This window comes from Salvia hispanica, chromosome 2, assembly GCF_023119035.1.
Source record: "Salvia hispanica cultivar TCC Black 2014 chromosome 2, UniMelb_Shisp_WGS_1.0, whole genome shotgun sequence".
Lineage (NCBI taxonomy): Eukaryota > Viridiplantae > Streptophyta > Magnoliopsida > Lamiales > Lamiaceae > Salvia > Salvia hispanica.
Window position 1 is genome coordinate 25,756,321 of NC_062966.1, and position 18,382 is coordinate 25,774,702.

Sequence of the window (18,382 nt, forward strand, 5' to 3'; positions counted from 1 at the left end):
ATTCTAGGAAGACATGTTGAGGTAACTTCCCCTTCATTTTTCGACTAAACAATACTTGATCATCATATTTTGGCACCTTGAAAATTGTGTTTTGCAGGTATGGGCTTATATTCTCAATTGGTAACACACAATTTTGTTGATTAAAGGCTGAGCTTCGTCCCTAGAATGCCAACGAGCAGCTCCGGCCCGAGTAGGTATGATAGACTTTGGTTATGTCACTCTTTTCCAACAAATAAAACATAAGAAATCATAAGATACAAAGATATTGGTTTTGAGCAATTAATCTTACATTGTTTGATCACCAATTATTAAATGAAGTTTGAAAGAAAGTATTGACAATAAGCAAACATATCTGTAGCAATAATTGCAACATCAACAATTGTGTATTTATTAAGTCATCAACAATTGCAGAGTAGCAATTTCATAATCACCATCACCATCACTGAGTTGCAACATCTAGGTTTTATAGATGACATATCACCCACATAATTCATAACTGAAAATGGAAATTCAAATTCACATGCTATCAATTCATGGCATCTGATGATGAATATAATAATCGCTACACTTTTTCTCCAAAATAGGTCGGTCGTCGCCAGTGCAGTTCCGTGGCAAGTTGTTGACCATATCCATCTCCTGGAACTCGCTCCGGTCGAAATACCAATCTCCCACGGCTTCTGCTATATTCTGAAAAATACACTTCATATTAAATCAGTAGTTTGTGACCAACCAATTTGTGTGACAGATACTTTATATAGTTTCACTTACTTTGTTAGCAAGTCCGTTTCCAACAATCAATGAGCATGTCGAACTGCTTATGTCTTCCATATGGCCATGTAGGTAGCAGCTATGTACAAAATAGCCTCTTCTGGAGGAGCTATTTGCAATTGTACTTTTCAGCGTATTTATCAATATCAACCTAAAATCTAAATAAAACAAATAGTATGAGAGATTGATTCATATTAAATCGAGTTAAAAAATGGTAATTATATTGTATATACCTTTCATGATTTCTAGCTCAGTCGAATTGCAAAGCATCAAGTTTAGGATGCAACTAGTCCATTGCGGGCTTCTATCCGGGAACAAAGTAACTCCTATCTGTGATGGGTAGATTGGAAATAAAAAATATATATAATTAATGACATCAATGATATTAATGAATACCAATAATTATTACATTATAAAGTTGCTCATACCTGATATGCGTCAAATGCTGATTCAATTAAAAATAGTGGGGTTTGGATATCTGGGACCAAATTTTCAGGAAATAAACACTACAAATACAAATATGATTATGAGGAATGCTTAATTATATTATTGGAAAAGTAATGAAGATAAGTTAACTAATACTCCCTCTGTCTCACGTTACTTAAGTCACTTCTTTTTTGCACTCGTTTCGAAAAATGATAATAAATAGTTAATGTGTAGAGAGAGTAAATTAAGAGGAAGAATAATACAGAGAAGAGTCTTCTCATTCGTATTCCCTCACTTACTTTATACTCTTTTTTCAACTATTTATTATCATTTTTTCAAAATAAGTGCAAAAAAAAAATGACTCGGGTAACGTGAGATAAAGAGAGTTCATACCAGAGTTGGGCTAAATTTGGATGTGCATGATGTGGGCAACATATCCGTCAAACCCTATATATACATAGCAAAAATGAGGAATTGATGTAAGAATCCACGTGTTAATAATATATAATATTACTTGATTATATAACAAAGTAGACTGAAATAAAAAGAATACATACATGTGTGGATACCACTCTAGAGAAGAAAGATTCCCTCCAATCAGCCCCATAAAAATGCTCTCTAGTGAGCCAAACAAAATTAATCAATGATATAGTAGTTTACAATAATATATTTCATAAAAAAAATTTCGATAATTAAGTAATTAATCTAGATAGTCTTACCCATGAATGAAAAAGCCTGAATCAGATACGCACTTTACTCTAGTTGTGTTGTGAAACAACGATTGAAACTTATCACAATGTAAAGTTGTGGCTAATCCACCTGCCGAACCGCCTGACAATAAAGCCTATAAAAGTAATATAAATTAATATAAAGTAGCAATCAAAATTTAATTAAATCAAGAGTTATTATAATTTAATAGCACATACATTTTTTGCATTTCCCATTCCGATTCGTAGGAGCTCATCCATCATGGCATCATATATTCTTGCACCTCTATAAGTCAGGTTGTACTTCTACGTAAATGTTTCAGAAATTGAAAAATGAGTGAAACGATGTAGCTATAATTGAATTGAGTAAAACATACAATTAGGACTAAACTGGACTCATCAACCTTCTAGTTCATGTTGAACCATCCAGTCCGGTTTTTAAAAGAGTGAATGTTAGGTTAGTATAACTAATTGTGCTTATTGGTAACATGGAAGAAATTTTAAAACTTACCGGGTCTACATCCTCAACATCGGACATGAAAGATGAGCCGTCACAGTAGAAGATTTTGACCACGTGCCAATTGTAGAAATCTGAAATCATACCTATGCAAGAATTTAGTTATATATTTCAAATTAGAGAAATGAAATTGTGATTTTGATTAGATTTAACTACACATACATACCGGGATTAAAGGTGGAATTGGAGTCGAGCATCCCTCCAAAGAATGTGACACCATTCTGCGCCGTCGACATAAGCTTAGCACTACTTCCTAAGTGATATCCGGTTTTATCGAGGCATTCAGCTACATTCCGACACCACCCACCACCCTTGCAACTCCAAATTGTTAGTCGTATTATTATAAAAGCTTATAAAGTCAACAATAATGGAAGTAAATGATAAAAATCCAAAAAAGTTCATATTCATATACCTCTAGGTATACGTGCCAGTTGTCTACTCCGTCTCCGAACCCTGGGCTGTAAGCATAGGCCGGAGGGGTGCAGTCTAGACAGACTATATATACAAATAGTTAAGCAATGAATTAGCAACAATTTAGAATTAAACATATGTATATATGTGTGTGTGTGCGTACCAGCTCCTCTGGCTACAGCGGAGTCCAACAGAGTGATGGTGACGTTGTGGCCTGCTACGATTCCGGCCGCAACCAGAGATAGGATAGTAAGTGCCAGTAGTAATGTAGCCATGACTTAGTGTCTCTGCACAAAATTGACTTGTTAATTAGTTGGCAAAGACAAGAAAAAAGCACAAAATTTGTAGCAGAAACACAACAATTCATCATAATTGCAGAAGGAAGCCGATCCATTGGAGAACTAGTGCAAGGATAATCCTGAAACAGATGACTAATAGTGTGTTTCTTCATCTCTAAACCTTGTAAAATTTTAGTTAAAGCCTTTGAATGAAACAAGGATCATGATTTGGGATTTATGAATGCCAACACATCTGCTGCTTCTGAATAATAACATTGCTATGTACAAATCCTTTTTATAACACATTCTCACAACTAGAGAATCAAGCATCATAAGCACAAACATATGTATAGCAGGTTAGCATAAAAAACACGAAAGAGAAGTGCATCTATCCGAATACTACTAGTTGTGGATGTTTCAACTTCACAAGAATCAATCAATCAGTAGCATAAATTAATTCAATAGATTCCATAAGAATAGTGCAAATGATCAAATCCAACAACCACCTAATTTGCAGGACCAAAACATGAGACTACGCCTAATAGGCAAGTACAACATCAGCATGGATCATTAGAAACTTCCTTCACAACCATTTCACCACTGATTAATTACAAGGGTCCCACACCCACAGATATGAACAAAGCATTCTGAAATACACCTAAAAATTCATATATACGATTGAATCACTTGAGCTCGATCCTTCTTCTTTTTACTCTCGACTAAGTGTTTTAATAAATGTGTAGCTATCTAACTTCCCTTTTATATCAGCTAGACCGCTTTCACATATAACTACTTACTGCCACGTAGCATTATGGTCATTTCAAAATCAAGGAACAAAATTAATGTCATTTGAGCAGTAGATCTGAAAGGAAAGGAAAGGAAATGGGAAGTAGTATAACATACCGAGACGGTGAGGAGTTCAGAGGTGGCGATCGGCGAAAGTGTGTGTGAGACTGAGAGCGTAAGCAAGCAGAGAGAGAGGCAGAAGAGTGAGACTGATTGTGCAAGCAGTATGAATGGAGATGGAGATAAACTTTCCTAAAATCTGCATTAGAAAGGTCAATTAATTAAAAAAATGGAATTAAGTTTCAAAAATTAGATTTGTGCAAGGAAAGGAAAGGGGAAGTTTAACATACGTAGACGGAGATGGAGACGAAGCCGACGAATTCAGAGCTGACGACCGGAGACGAAGCTGAAATTCGAAGCAGAGGCGGAAGTGTGTGTGTAAGCTGTGTGAGATTAAGAGTGTAAGCTGTGTGAGAATGAGAGTGTAGGCTGTGTGAATGTGAATCTAAAATCTCCACTCTTATTAATGAATGGAGATATCCATCCACCTGCCAAACTTTCCTAAATCTGCATGGAATTGGAGTATTCTTATTGGTCTACACAAATAGTATTATTCTTTTTTTTTTTTTTTATCTTCTCACTCTCAACATACATATCCCATTCCCAATTTTAAATTAACTCATTTCTCCACCTATAAATAAGATTATATACTACTGAGATTAAAACTTAATGGATTGTTACATGTTATTTTTTTGGATTGTAGAATACTAATATTTTTAGAGACAAAAATGGGAGTTTTAGAATTCGGAATCGACTCAATACCATTTAGTTGTAGTAGTTCTCGTGATTAATCTAATTTGAACTGAATTATAGTAGTATTTGAAAAGGAAATAAGAGATATGAAAGCATTTTGATTCAGCTTCTGGAATATATACTTGAAATGGAAACAGGAGATAAGATAGCATTTTAATTAGGCTCCTGTCCACATACTATTATCACTACTACTGAGATTAAAACTTCAAATAAAAAGCATAAATATTTACCCAAAAAAACTATGGGAAATAAAAAAATGATCAACAAATTTGAGGTCTTTAACTCAGACAGATTATTGATACTATATCACTATTAGTGTTCGAGTTTTACTTTGTTATTAATCCATCCAATTTTGAGATCTTTCTCAACAATTTTTTAATCAATAGGAGTATATGAAAATTAATGGATTGTTATATTCTCGTTAATTTTTTGGATTATAGAACAAGGAGTATTTTTAAAGAAAAAATCATTCAAAAATTACTCCCCATGTCCGCGAATAGGAGTCCCTTTTTTTTCATTTCGGTTGGTGTGCATGCCGTGAATAGGAGTCCCGGTTCACTTTTACTATTATATGAGCCCTACATTCAACTAACACATTCCACTCGCATTTCATTTAAAACTACTCCATATGAAACTTATATTCCACTAACTATTTTTTTTACTATTTTTCTTAACATTTTTTAAAATCCGCATCCGAAAAAAATGAGACTTCTGCTCGCGGACAGGAAGCAAATGTTTTATGAGTTACAGCCTTAGAAATTGACTCGGTAATGTATGTATCCACTTCCATTTTAGTAGGAATTCACGTGATTTTGTATTCCCAAGATATGAATTCATATTTTAATTTGACCAACTTGAGACATTACATTTCCTAACTTAATGTGATATATGCCCGCTATATAATAATGGAGCATTAACATTAATATTTCAAAACATATCAACTGATGCATCTTAATATTGCATTCACTTTTTTGCCTGCTGAATCTTGTAAAACATGGGCCATAAATTTATTATTGCACCAAAAGTAGTGTAAAATTATAAAGATGATAATTATTTTTTACTTTAAATAGAACAATTCCTAATCTTTAGGTATATCTGCTTTGCATTAAAGGAATGACTTTTGGCCTACCATCCAATTTGTCGCATTTGTAATCTTTTGCAATATCATATCCATAGATTAGCAATATAATTATTTTCAATTTAACACTTGAAAATATCATGTGACAATATTAGCTAAAGTTAACCCGATAAGAGTGGGTATTAATTAGAGATCAACAAATTGGGAGTTCAATGTATTAAAACCAAGGCTTGATAAATATTCTGAGAAAAGAAAGTAGGTCAGGTCACCAGCCAATACAAAAATTCGGAAAACAAAATCAACACACATTTTTTAGGATTGCCCTTCACATTGTCCACTTCAATAATTTCATCAAGATTTCTTGTTTTGCTTTCAAGATTAGTTACTAAATAAAGCTATACATGTATGAAGTACTCCCTCCGTCCCACTTAAAATGCAACATTTGGGAATCGGCACGGGATTTTATGTAGTATTGTTTTGTGAGTTAAAGAAGAGAGGGGAAAGTAAGAGAGATGAAAAAGTAGAGATAGAGTTGTTTCCATTTTAGGAAACGTTTCATTTTTAATGGGACAACCAAAAAAGGAAAACGTTTCATTTTTAATGGGACAGAGGGAGTATATGATTTAAGAACTTTAGATCGTGAAAATCTAAAATAAATATATTTTAATTTAAAGTATACAAATGGCCCATTTAAGAAGTTTTATTTTTTGTGTTAAATGGAGAGAGAAAATATTATTTTTATATTTATGTGAGAGAGAACTTTTCCCAATAATGGAAATGTAACGTTTTTTGTGAGACAAACTAAAAAGGAAAGTTGACATTTTTGTGGGACAGAGAGAGTATATAAAAACCCACCGTGAATGGCCCATTTAGGAGGTTTTATTTTTTGTGTTAAATGAAGAGAGAGAAAATATTATGTTTATATTTATGTGAGAGAGAACTTTTTCCAATAATGGAAATGTGACATTTTTTGTGGGACAAACTAAAAGGAAAAGATGACATCTTTTGTGAGACAGAGAGAGTATATATAAAAGCCCACTGTGGAGCTCGAACCTGCGAGCCCAAGGTTAAGAGCCTTGCGCTCTACCAAATGAGCTAGACAGGCTTTTGTTTGTTTTTGTAACGTATTAAGTAATATATATGTATATAAAATTATCAATACTCCCTCCATCCGCTATTAGGAGTCCCGGTCACTTTTGGGCACTGGTTTTGTATAAATTATAATAAATAGTTAAAGTGGAGAAATGGTAAAGTAGGAGAAACAATAATGATAAGAAGACTCTTGTCAACATTATTCTCTCTGTTACTTAACCATTACTCCACTTTAACTATTTATTATCATTTTTACAAAACGAGTGCACAAAAGTGACCGGGACTCTTAATGGCGAATGAAGGGAGGACATAGTAGTATTTTCAAACTGACAAGCTAATGGTTCAAAGTTTTCATACGTTTAAAGCGATTAAATAGATATATACGTTTAAAACCGGAAGAAGAATCTTTGTTGTCCATTTTATGGCTCAAGGTGTTAATGAAATACATTCATTAGTGTAATCAAATTATCTATTCTATTATCAACACTAAATCCTCTAAGTAATACTATATCACAATTACAACGAATCAAGTGTTTATGGGCTTCTCCACATGTATTTTGGGGTCAATATGATTCTCACCTATTTTGTCTATATATAATTGTTCTTTTAAAGTTGGTAAAAAATAAAATTTGTCCAAACTTAGTACCTGTAATTTTCAAGACCATACTCCTTGATTAAAATTGGAAAACATATAAAAGTCACGTGGAGGGCCCAGATTGGAGAATTCCATATAAGTCGTCTTTCATATTTGCCCCTATCTTCGCTTTAGATAACAACCTTTCAACAGTTATGAACAAGGGTGTTTTCGTCATTTTCGTTATCCTCCCATAAGAGCATCTCCAATGGTCGGCTAGCGACCGGCTAGCCGATTCGCGGCGCTGGCCGATCGGCTAGCCGAACCATTGGAGGCGGCCAGCGGCGAAATCGGCCAAATTTTCGGCGTGGGCTGGCCGATCGCGAGCGCTGGCCGCCATTGTGGCGTGCCCGATCGGCCAGCGCCGATATTTTTTTTTTTTTTTTTTAAACCTATATAAACGCGATTTTAGTTTCATTTTCATTTGCACCACTTGTTTTAACGAGTTTTCTCTCTCTCTAACTTTTCGTACAAGAGCATCATCGAGCGATGGATCACAACAACGAGTCCACTCCGGCGACGAGCGGATCTCAGACTCCCACGGTACCCGTGGGATCTGAATGGGGCCAGATGGGGTCATTGCATGATATGGGGATCGATCTCGGGGATCCGGATACTCCCGTTCCAGCGAGGCGGGCCGCGCGAAGAAGAAGAAGTAAGGGGAAGGCCAAGGCGGCCGGCGAGTCGTCGCAGCCCGTTGGTGACGACACCCCGGCCGCAGGAAGTGGACGGGGGATGAGTACGCCGGGGTGGTTGGAGGTGTGCGGCGATCTGCTGGTTGCGAACAACTAGCGGGTCATCAACATGTGGGCGAAGATCAGAGCTGCCTATATGGGAGGCACTGCCCGCACGGGAAGGACTTCAGCGGGGAGGAGGTCCGGAAGGGGTGGGAGCGCATCGGGGCCGCGGTCGGCCGTTTTTCGTCGTTGTACACCAACGCCGTCCGTCAGCTCACTAGTGGGCAGAATGAGGAGGACGCCCGGATGATAGTCGAGAGTCAGTTCCCCTTGGCGGGGAAGTATAAGGAGTTCAAGTTCCGGGCGGGGTGCGACGCTGGGTGGCCGAAGAAGCAGAGGTTGAACTATTCCGGCGACTACGAGCAGCGACAGCAGCGGCGGATCCCACGACCTTCCCCGGATGCTGAGGAGTTTCCATCCCCTCCTTCATTTGCCGGTCGCCCTCGTCCGGTTGGACAAAAGCGGGCGCAACGGGCTGCGAGGGGAGGATCCCCCCTATCGCCCCATGAGGTCCAGTCCTCCGCCCTCCCACCCGCCCCACTCGAGTACACTCTCCATTCGCGTAACCATACGCGGGATCAGATGTACAAGGTCTTCCAAGATTGGGAAGACCGCCACTGACCCCACGGAGAAGATGTTTCTTCACTCGATGCTCGAGAGCATGCGGGTTGATTTGGAAATCACGAGGGCACGGCTAGCGAATTCCGACATGGGCTCAGATACCACGGGTGGCGGCGGCAGCGGTGGCGGCGACGGCGACGAGGAGTAGAGAGTGGCGGGGCTCGTGTGTGGAAGCCCTTTTTTAAAAAAAAAAATCATGTATTTTTTTAAAAATCTTTGTACTTTTTTTGAATGAAATGAATTAATTTTCCCGTATATGTGTCGTAAATTTAATTCCGTAATTTAATCATAATTTTAATTCCGTAAAATGTAGTATTTTTTGAATTATTTTTTTGCGGCTGGTCTATGGCTGGCCTAAATCTGATGTGGCAGGTGTATTTTTAGTGCTGCTGACATGGCAGGGAGAGAGAATGGCTGTCCTATTGCTGGCCTATTGTTGGCCTATTTAGCATTGGAGATGCTCTAAGAGCATCCACAATGGCGACTAGCGCACCGGCTAGCCGATTCGCGTCGTTAGCCGGTCGGCTAGCCGAACCATTGGAATCGGCCAACGCCTTTTCGGCGAGAAAATAGGCGAGAGCTGGCCGATTTGCAAGCGCTGGCCGATGCGCTCGCCGATGCGTTGGCCGCCATTACTGAGGCTCCCGATCAGCGAGCGATCGGCCAGCGCAATTTTTTATTTTTTATTTTTTGAAAATTTTTGAAACACTATATATACGCGATTTTAGTTTCATTTTCATTAGCACCACTTGTATTAATGAGATTTCTCTCTCTCTAAATTTCTATACAAGAGCAACATCGAACGATGGACAACAACAACGAGTTCGGTCTGGTAACGAGCGGATCTCAGACTCCCACGGTACCCATGGGGTCTGGATGGGGGCCGATGGGCGGCAAGATGGGCGGGCAGATGGGCAAGGGTACAACAACCCTTGGCAACAGTTGATGGGGTTGATGACGGGCGCGCAGGGGGGCGGATGCCGGGCGGGGCCAGGAAACGCCGGGGTGGGGAGGTATGCCCCGGATGCCGCAGCAGATGCTACAACAGATGATGGGGTTGATGGCGGGCGCGCAGGGAGGGATGCAGCCCGATATGTAGCCCGGGATGCAGGGGACCCGGGGGGGGGCAAAGTCTATCGTCCCAGCTCTTGATTTTTTTACGGCTTCGTCTCACACGTTGACCCCAGTGGAGACGCAGTTCACTGGGGATGACCGTTTCTCATTGCATGGCCGGGGTTCGATATCGGGGAGATGGAGACTTTGGGGGGGGGGGTTGTCGGGCCGCGCCGAAGAAGAAGAGCAAGGTGGTCGGCGAGTACGTCGCAGCTAAATGTTGGCGACACCCCCACATAGAAGAAGTGGACAGAAGATGAGTACGTCGCCCTGGCCAAGGCGTGGTTGTCGGTTTGCGACGATCCGCTGGTTGCGAACAATCAGCGGATCATCAACATGTGGGCTAAGATTAGAGGAGCCTACAGGAGGAACTGCCCGCACGGAAAGGACTACAGTGGGGAGGAGTGCCGGAAGGGGTGGGAACGCATCAGGGTCGCGGTCGGCCGATTTTCAGGGTTGTACGCCAACGCCCTCCGCATGATGTGTAGTGGGCAGACTGAGTAGGACTGCCGGAGGATAGCAGAGACTCAGTTCCCCAAGCTGGTGGTTTATAAGGAGTTCACCTTCTAGAACTGCTATCTGGTGCTGAAGGACTCCGAGAAGTTTCGGGCGGGGGTCGACGCTGGGTGGCCGAAGAAGCAGAAGCTGAACTATTCCGGCGATTACAGCGGCAGCAGCGGCGGTTCCCACGACCTCCCCCCAGATGCTGATGAGTTTCAGTCCCCTCCATCGTTTGCTCGCCGCACTCGCCCAAAAGCGGGCGCAACGGACAGCAAGGGGATCCTCCCGCACTCGCCCCAGGAGGTCCAGTCGGCAGACCCCGCCCCCCACCCGCGTACACCTTTTTCTCGCGTCAAAAAATGCGGGAGCAGATGTACACGGTCTTCCAAGATTGGAGGGCCGCCACTAACCCCACGAAGAAGAGGTTTCTTCACTCGATGCTCGAGAGCATGTTGGTCGATTTGGATGCCGCGAGGGCACAGATGGGGGGCTCAGATGCGAGCTCAGATGCCACCGATGTGGAGATCCCGGGTGGCGGCGGCGAGGACGGCGGCGACGGCGATGAGGAGTAGAGAGAGGCGGGGCTCGTGTGTGGAAGCTCGGTTTGTTTTTTAATTATGTACTTTTTTTATCTATATACTTTTTTTATTTAAATGAAATGAATGAATTTTCCCGTATATGTCTCGTAAATTTAATTCCGTAATTTATCGTAAATTTAATTCCGTAGATGTAGTTGTTTTTCAATTATTTTTATTGCGGCTAGCCTGTGGCTGGCCTTAGGCAAGCCTATTTGATTAAAATGATGTTGTGGCAGGTGGATTTTTAGTGCTGATGACGTTGCAGGGAGAGAGTGGCTGACCTATTGCCATTGTGGTAGCTCTAATGATTATCAGGAACATTCTAGTGCTGAGGTTTCACAAAGAGATCCAGAGGAAAGGAAGATTTTGGAAAGCTGGTATGAACATCAAAATTTTAAGAGAGCATGTGCTGGATTCCATAACAATAATGTTGTCACTCCCCAACTTTCCAATGACAGAAGGCTCGGTTTTCGCGACTAGTGGGGGATTGAAAGAGCTAGGAGGAAGAATGGGGAATACAATTGTACAATTGCATCATGCCCACTATTTCCCCGCTACTTCAATCCCCCACTAATCACGATAAACCGAACTTTCTATCCTTAGAAAGTTCGGGTGGGACAACATTATTCTTATGGCATCCAGCATATGTTCCCTTTAAAATTTTGATGTTCAGACCGGCTTTCCAAAATCTTCCTTTCCTTTGGATCTCTTTATGAAAGCTCACTACGTTAGCACTAGAATGTTCCCAATGATCATTCATTGGCTGTCGCCGGCTCTTTGAGCACCGATCTGTGATTTTTGTGGGCGAATTTGAAGAATTTCGGTCAAATGGAGACATGTTGGCTGTCTCCTTTCCTTAAAGTTTTTTGTGGAATAGTTTATTTAATGAATTTATCTTCATTTTCAGGATTGGAGTATATATGGAATAGTTTATTTAATGAATATATCTGCCTACTAATACTTGATATCATCATTCAATCAATTTTGCTACAACGAATATATTGATTGATTGCGAATATTTTTGTCATTATTCACTCAGGTTAGTCTATTTTCAATATTTATAAAAGGATTTTATAAATTTATTTAAATATTATTGTGTTTAATTTTTTTTACTATTTCTATTGTGTAGTTGTTGTTACTATTTAATTGCAATTTCTATTTATCCATATTTATATTTTTGGTGATGAAACTTATAATTTATTCATATTATTAACTATTTTGTAGTTCTGATTTTTAGTATTAAGTATTAGTGTATGATTTGCACTTAAAATTCATTTTAATTGCACATTTTCTTTTTTTATACATCTGAATCAAATAACACATTATATTATTATATATAAACATCATTACCTCCTCATTATACTTTGTTTTACTTTAGTCTTCTCCGCTCAATTCACAAACTACATTTATCTTTGAATTATTTACGATTTGTGGTCATTAAGTAAAAATAATACGACGAGTGCATAGCACGAATGGTAACACTAGTTTAAACTAAATATAAGGCAACGTCAAGCTCAGTATATAGGTTTGGTAGGAAACGATAATTTAAGCATGAAAGCATAAATTCATGAAATATAACTTGAGCTTTCGTAATTGCATATATGTTTGTAGGGGCATGTTAGGGTGCCACTACCCCTTAAAATAACATCATACCACCATTTCTAGCCAATCATTTATACACGTGGACGAATAATAAGATGCCACGTGGCAAAAAAAATCTGGAAAAAGACGGTCAGCTATTTGCTGGTCTTTATCCAGCAATATTTCTTGTCCAGCAATATCCAACACACTATACAGCAATCTATAGATTGCTGTGTAGTGTTTGTAATATTGCTGTGTAGCGTTTATAATATTGCTGTATAAGCGGTGTCACGGTGTCATTTTAAGAAGAGTTGTCATTTTAACATAAACTTATGTTTGTATTCTCATAAGTGTTAAGTTTGATTGCAATTCAATTCATTGTGACTAACAAACCCAACCTTTTGCCACACCACTATATAGAGAAACAATGAAAACGAACTACCATAACTTTGAGCTAGACTTCAAATATTATTTTGCATATGCTAATGAGCCCCGATTTGATGATAGATAGTTAAATTTTATTTCCTATATATTAAAAGTTTGAGTCGTTCCACTTGGAAATATAATATGCAGTAATAGTTATAATTTTCATCAAGTTGACAAAAGAAACACACTATGCTTTTTTTGTGTCAAATGTGATCGGTTAAGCCAACCGTAGTGAGTAGTGACCCCTACTTTCGAGCCATGTCAACTAGGATTTAAAAATATACTATTCCATCAGTCTTATAAAGATAAAGACTTTGAAATGACATAACTTTTTAATATTTTAAAATTAGTAAAGTATGAAAAAATAGAAGTAAAACTAATTTGAGAACCCAATTTATAAAAAAAGCGGCTGTTTGTGACCACTTTATTGCGAGCACCGACTTTTGCTCGCAAACTTGTGACCACTTTATTACGAGCACCGACTTTTGCTCGCAAACTTGCGAGCATAATAGCGAGCATACACGAAAACAACATCCATTTACACCCATTTTTTGCCGGCTGGAATAAAATGAGGGATTTTGCGAGCACACCTATAGTGCTCGAAAGTTTGCGAGCAAAGGGTGCTCGCATCTGTCACAAAATATACATGTGCTCGCAAATTAGTGAGCAATAATAGCTGCTAGCAAATTAGTGAGCAAAAATAGGTGCTCGCAAACTTTAGTTCTTATCCAAATCTACTTTCTTCTTTTCTCATTTGTTACCTTTCTCCACACCGTAGATTCCATCCCTTCCATCCCTTCTGCCATCAGCTTCCACTCATTGCAAAAATTTTGCCAGATCTACTTACATAAAAGTTGGGAGTAGAGATATGGGGAAGCAAGCTTATTAAATTTTGATATTTTCACATTATTGAAAATTGGGGGTAGAAAAATGTGGGGAAGCAAGCTCATCAAATTTTGATATTTTTCAATTATTGAAAGGTAAAACTTTGATTTGCTAGTTATTCTTCTAAAGTTGTGGGCTAAATTATTATACTTGATTTGTTAGATATTCTTAAAAGTTGTGGGCTAAATTATTATACATGATTTGTAAGATATTTCTTCTAAAGTTGTGGGCTAAATTATTATACATGATTTGTTAGCTATTCTTTTAAATTTGTGGGCTAAATTATTATATACTTGATTTGTTAGATATTCTTTTAAATTTGTGGGCTAAATAATTCACAATATTATTATACTTGATTTGTTAGATGTTTTTCTAAATTTGTGGGCTTAATAATTCAAAATATTGGTGTACTCGATTTGATCTATATTATGATATTTGATTTGTTAGTTATTCTTATTTGTGGGCTAAATAACTCAAAGTATTATTACACTTGATTTGATTTATATTGTTTCTTGACTAAGATTTATGCGATTTGGAGGTGTTTCCGCTACCCGTCGGCCCAACTTGGCATTTTCCAATTATTAAAAGGTAAAACTTTGATTTGCTAGTTATTCTTCTAAAGTTGTGGGCTAAATTATTATACTTGATTTGTTAGATATTCTTTAAAGTTGTGGGCTAAATTATTATACATAATTTGTAAGACATTCTTCTAAAGTTGTGGGCTAAATTATTATACATGATTTGTTAGCTATTCTTCTAAATTTGTGGGCTAAATTATTATATACTTGATTTGTTAGATATTCTTTTAAATTTGTGGACTAAATAATTCACAATATTATTATACTCGATTTGATCTATATTATGATATTTGATTTGTTAGTTATTCTTATTTGTGGGCTAAATAACTCAAAGTATTATTACACTTGATTTGATTTATATTGTTTCTTGCCTAAGATTTTTGCGATTTGGAGGTGTTTCCGCTACCCGTCGGCCCAGCTTGGCATTTTCCAATTATTAAAAGGTAAAACTTTTATTTGATGAATATTTTAATTTGTGGGCTAAATAATTCAAAAATATTATTGTACTTTATTTGATTTATATTGTTTGTGTATGATAGATAGTAAAATGAATCAAATTCCGGGAAGAGAGTGGATGTATGAGAGAAAATTTTCCACCGGAGAATTGAATCTTGATTTTATTGATGGTTTGGATAAGTTTATAAATTTTGCTGTGCAACATCCCTCTAGAATGGATGGTTCGAAAATTAGGTGTCCATGTGCACGATGTGATAATAAAAATTTTCTTTATACGGACACGGTGAAGGAACATCTTGTGAGAAGGGGGTTTACTAAAAATTATTATGATTGGAGATTTCACTATGATGTTGAAGCGTCGTCCAGCTCAAGACAAATAGAATCCATGCATTGTGATCCACCATTGAATCCGTACCAGCACATGGTGCATGATGCGTGGGGACAATCAGGTGCTCACGAGCATTGGCAGTATGTTCTGCCTACATACATGCCAGAGCCCCCATTCAATGAGTCGCAGCAGTTCTATAATTTGTTAGAAGCGTCTAAGTCTGATTTGTGGGATGGGTGTGATTATTCTGAGCTGTCAACAAATGCTCGAATAATGACTATGAAATCTGAACATCGAATGTCTCAGCGAGCTGTTGACGAATTGTGTCAGTTTATGGAGGAGCGTTTGCCAAAGCCAAATCGTATGCCTAACAGTTTCTACAAGTGCAAGAAACAAATGCAGACTTTAGATATGCCCCATCTGAAGATACATTGTTGCAAGAAAGGATGCATGATCTATTGGAGAGAAGACGAGAATAGGACCGAATGCAAAGTTTGTGGTCAGGCTAGATTCAAGGATAATGGTAGGAGTCCATTCAAGAAGATGTATTATTTTCCTCTGGGCCCAAGATTAAGACGATTATATGCGTCTGAAGTTACAGCTCAATCCATGCGATGGCACGCAGAGCACGCCCAGACTCCAGGAGAGATGCGCCATCCAGCTGATTCTATAGCCTGGAAAACTTTCGACAAGTCACATCCCTTATTTGCTTCTGAATCAAGAAATGTCAGGTTGGCACTTAGCACAGATGGATTTCAGCCATTCGGCCAAAGTGGTTCACAATACTCATTATGGCCGGTAATTTTAACTCCATACAATTTGCCGCCGTGGATGTGCATGAAAGATCCATACATGTTTCTCACTGTGATCGTGCCAGGTCCGAAGAGTCCAAAACAGAAAATTGATGTATTTCTACAACCCTTGATTGCAGAGCTCAACGATTTATGGGCTGAAGGAATTCCAGCATACGATATATCTAGAAAACAAAACTTCCAGTTGCGTGCAGCACTGATGTGGACTATCAGCGACTTCCCCGCATATTCAATGTTATCAGGATGGAGTACATCTGGGCACCGTGCATGTCCGTATTGTATGGAGGACTCACAAGCTTTTTCCTTGAAGCATGGACGGAAAACTACTTGGTTTGATTGTCACAGGAGGTTTCTCAATAGAAATCACCGGTTCCGCAGAGATAAAAAGAATTTCATAAAGAACAGAACCGAACATTCCGGTCCTCCTTCGATCTTAAACGGAGAACAGATACTTGATAACTTGGAACAATTTGAGTACAAGAGAGTGTTTGATGAAGGTGCAGAAACAGCAAACTCCGAGTTGAGCAAGATTTTTGGATGGAATAAACGAAGCATATTTTGGGATCTTCCGTATTGGAAGACAAATGTGATTCGTCACAATCTGGATGTCATGCACATAGAAAAAAATGTTTTTGACAATATCTTTAATACCATCATGAATGTGGAAGGCAAGACAAAAGATAATGCTAATGCAAGAAGAGATTTGGAAGAACTTGGTATACGGCCTGAACTTTGGCCATGTGATGGGAAATATCACAAGGCTAATTTCACACTTGATAAAGAAAGTATGAAATTATTGCTCAAGTGGCTCAACATTTTGAAATTCCCAGATGGTTATGTTTCTAACTTGTCAAGATGCATTGATATGAAGAAACATAAGTTGTACGGTATGAAAAGCCACGACTGTCATGTGTTTATGCAACGATTGCTACCAATTGGACTTCGTGAGTTACTTCCACACGATGTATGGGAGCCTCTGACAGAGTTGAGCAATTTCTTTAGAGATCTTACTGCTACAGTGTATTGCCTCCTTACAATATTCTATAGAATGATACTCTGAATAGAAATCTGAGGAAATTGTATTTTTAGGCTTGACATGGCAGCAATAGGCTCGCAGATTGGATAATACTTACTATTATTCTTATCGTCGGTAGTAGGTTGGATAGAAAAATGCGAGGAGGATTTACAAGACAAGGACGCAGGTTGGCTCTTCTCGATGATGATGAAGAAAATGCTCATGAGGGAGAAATTCATGTCGAAGAGGAAGAAGTGGAGGAAAATGATACAGTGAGCGGAAATGGTACAGTTAAGGACCATCCTACACATGATCAAGAAGGTCGTATATTCATTCATCTCAGGAATGATGGATTGTAAGTGGATAGATATTTTTATATCTTTTTTTATAAATTTTAAAGTTTATAACTATATATTTATATGCAGATTGCACCCTTCCAGAGCTGTGGCGAACATATTGAATGATATTTTCCAAAATATAGTGCACCCAACCGCATTCTCACAAGCAACTCTTGATGATTCATGCATTGAATCCTATTGGCAAGAATTTAAGGTAATTGTATAAACTATAATCCATTAGCGTAAAGAATGGTCAATGTTTTACTTGATATTCTAATTGTAGCTTAGAATTTCTTGATCTAATTGAATTCTTTTCTTTATTAACATTTGTTGGGAAGTCTATAGAATTTTTATATATTTTATTTAATATTTTGTTATATAACTTTTTTTTTTCTTTTCTTTTATATGATTTGGCAGGTCCATGCCAATATTGAGAACTATAATCAAGATCTTGCCAAAGGTGCTTTTCGTACAAGATGCAAGCGTAAGTATGGCAATCATATCTACAGACTGAAAAATAGGAAAAGAAAGCCTGCTTACTTCATGGATGCATTGTGGGAAGACTACACTAAAGCGTGGAAGATGGCTGCATCTATCAAGGTTTCCGAGAGATGCTCGAAGAACCGTAAACAAGGATATGAGAAAGCTCCCGGCACACATTATAACGGATCTGTTTCATTTGCCATTACAGTGGAAAAGATGGTAGACATTGCATTTTGTAGTTTAACTTCTTCATTTTTTAATTATCGTTAATCATTTTGAATATTGTTTGCAGATTAAAGAGAATAATGGGAAGATGCCTAAGTTTGTAGAATTTTATATAAGGGTACACACGCGAAGAGGCAAAGATTCACCGGGGGAGTTGTGTTCGCAGCGCGCCATAGAAAAAATGGTAATCTCAAA

At 38.3% G+C, this 18,382-nt stretch overlaps 3 protein-coding genes across 4 annotated transcripts in view; 2 read left to right on the forward strand and 1 right to left on the reverse strand.

Moving 5' to 3' along the window:
• Positions 1-233: 233 nt before the first annotated feature.
• Positions 234-4,376, reverse strand: LOC125208644 (pectin acetylesterase 11-like). 2 transcript variants are annotated; one of them, XM_048108296.1, is made up of 14 exons: positions 4,244-4,376; positions 4,011-4,152; positions 2,993-3,116; positions 2,831-2,913; positions 2,585-2,729; positions 2,413-2,492; positions 2,121-2,207; positions 1,914-2,038; positions 1,752-1,812; positions 1,588-1,641; positions 1,197-1,274; positions 1,002-1,098; positions 769-926; positions 234-687 (listed from the first exon to the last, which is right to left on the reverse strand). In XM_048108296.1, exons 3-14 carry the CDS (start codon positions 3,102-3,104, stop codon positions 532-534), a joined length of 1,236 nt encoding a protein of 411 aa, XP_047964253.1. In that variant the 5' UTR covers positions 3,105-3,116; positions 4,011-4,152; positions 4,244-4,376; the 3' UTR covers positions 234-531. The 2 variants fall into 2 exon arrangements, with proteins under 2 accessions (XP_047964253.1, XP_047964252.1); XM_048108295.1 differs by having other exon boundaries at positions 2,413-2,504.
• A 10,995-nt stretch (positions 4,377-15,371) lies between these two features.
• Positions 15,372-17,186, forward strand: LOC125206577. Its single transcript, XM_048105822.1, has one exon. It carries the CDS (start codon positions 15,372-15,374, stop codon positions 17,184-17,186), a length of 1,815 nt encoding a protein of 604 aa, XP_047961779.1.
• A 110-nt stretch (positions 17,187-17,296) lies between these two features.
• Positions 17,297-18,382, forward strand: part of LOC125206578 — a 2,864-nt gene continuing 1,778 nt past the window's right edge. The window contains exons 1-4 of the mRNA XM_048105823.1: positions 17,297-17,496; positions 17,567-17,693; positions 17,897-18,181; positions 18,255-18,283. Coding sequence (XP_047961780.1) covers positions 17,297-17,496; positions 17,567-17,693; positions 17,897-18,181; positions 18,255-18,283 — 641 coding nt within the window. The remainder of the gene's footprint in view (positions 17,497-17,566; positions 17,694-17,896; positions 18,182-18,254; positions 18,284-18,382) is intronic.

Bases quoted from the DNA above. Each gene is read 5' to 3' on its own strand.
- LOC125208644 (XM_048108295.1), bottom strand. From the start codon at position 3,104: ATGGCTACATTACTACTGGCACTTACTATCCTATCTCTGGTTGCGGCC. The intron at 2,730-2,830 runs GTATATGAATAT...TGGAGTTGCAAG, and splicing joins ACTGGCACGTATACCTAGAG to GGTGGTGGGTGGTGTCGGAA. The intron at 1,813-1,913 runs GTAAGACTATCT...TTGGCTCACTAG, and splicing joins TCAGGCTTTTTCATTCATGG to AGAGCATTTTTATGGGGCTG.
- LOC125206577 (XM_048105822.1), top strand. From the start codon at position 15,372: ATGCATTGTGATCCACCATTGAATCCGTACCAGCACATGGTGCATGAT.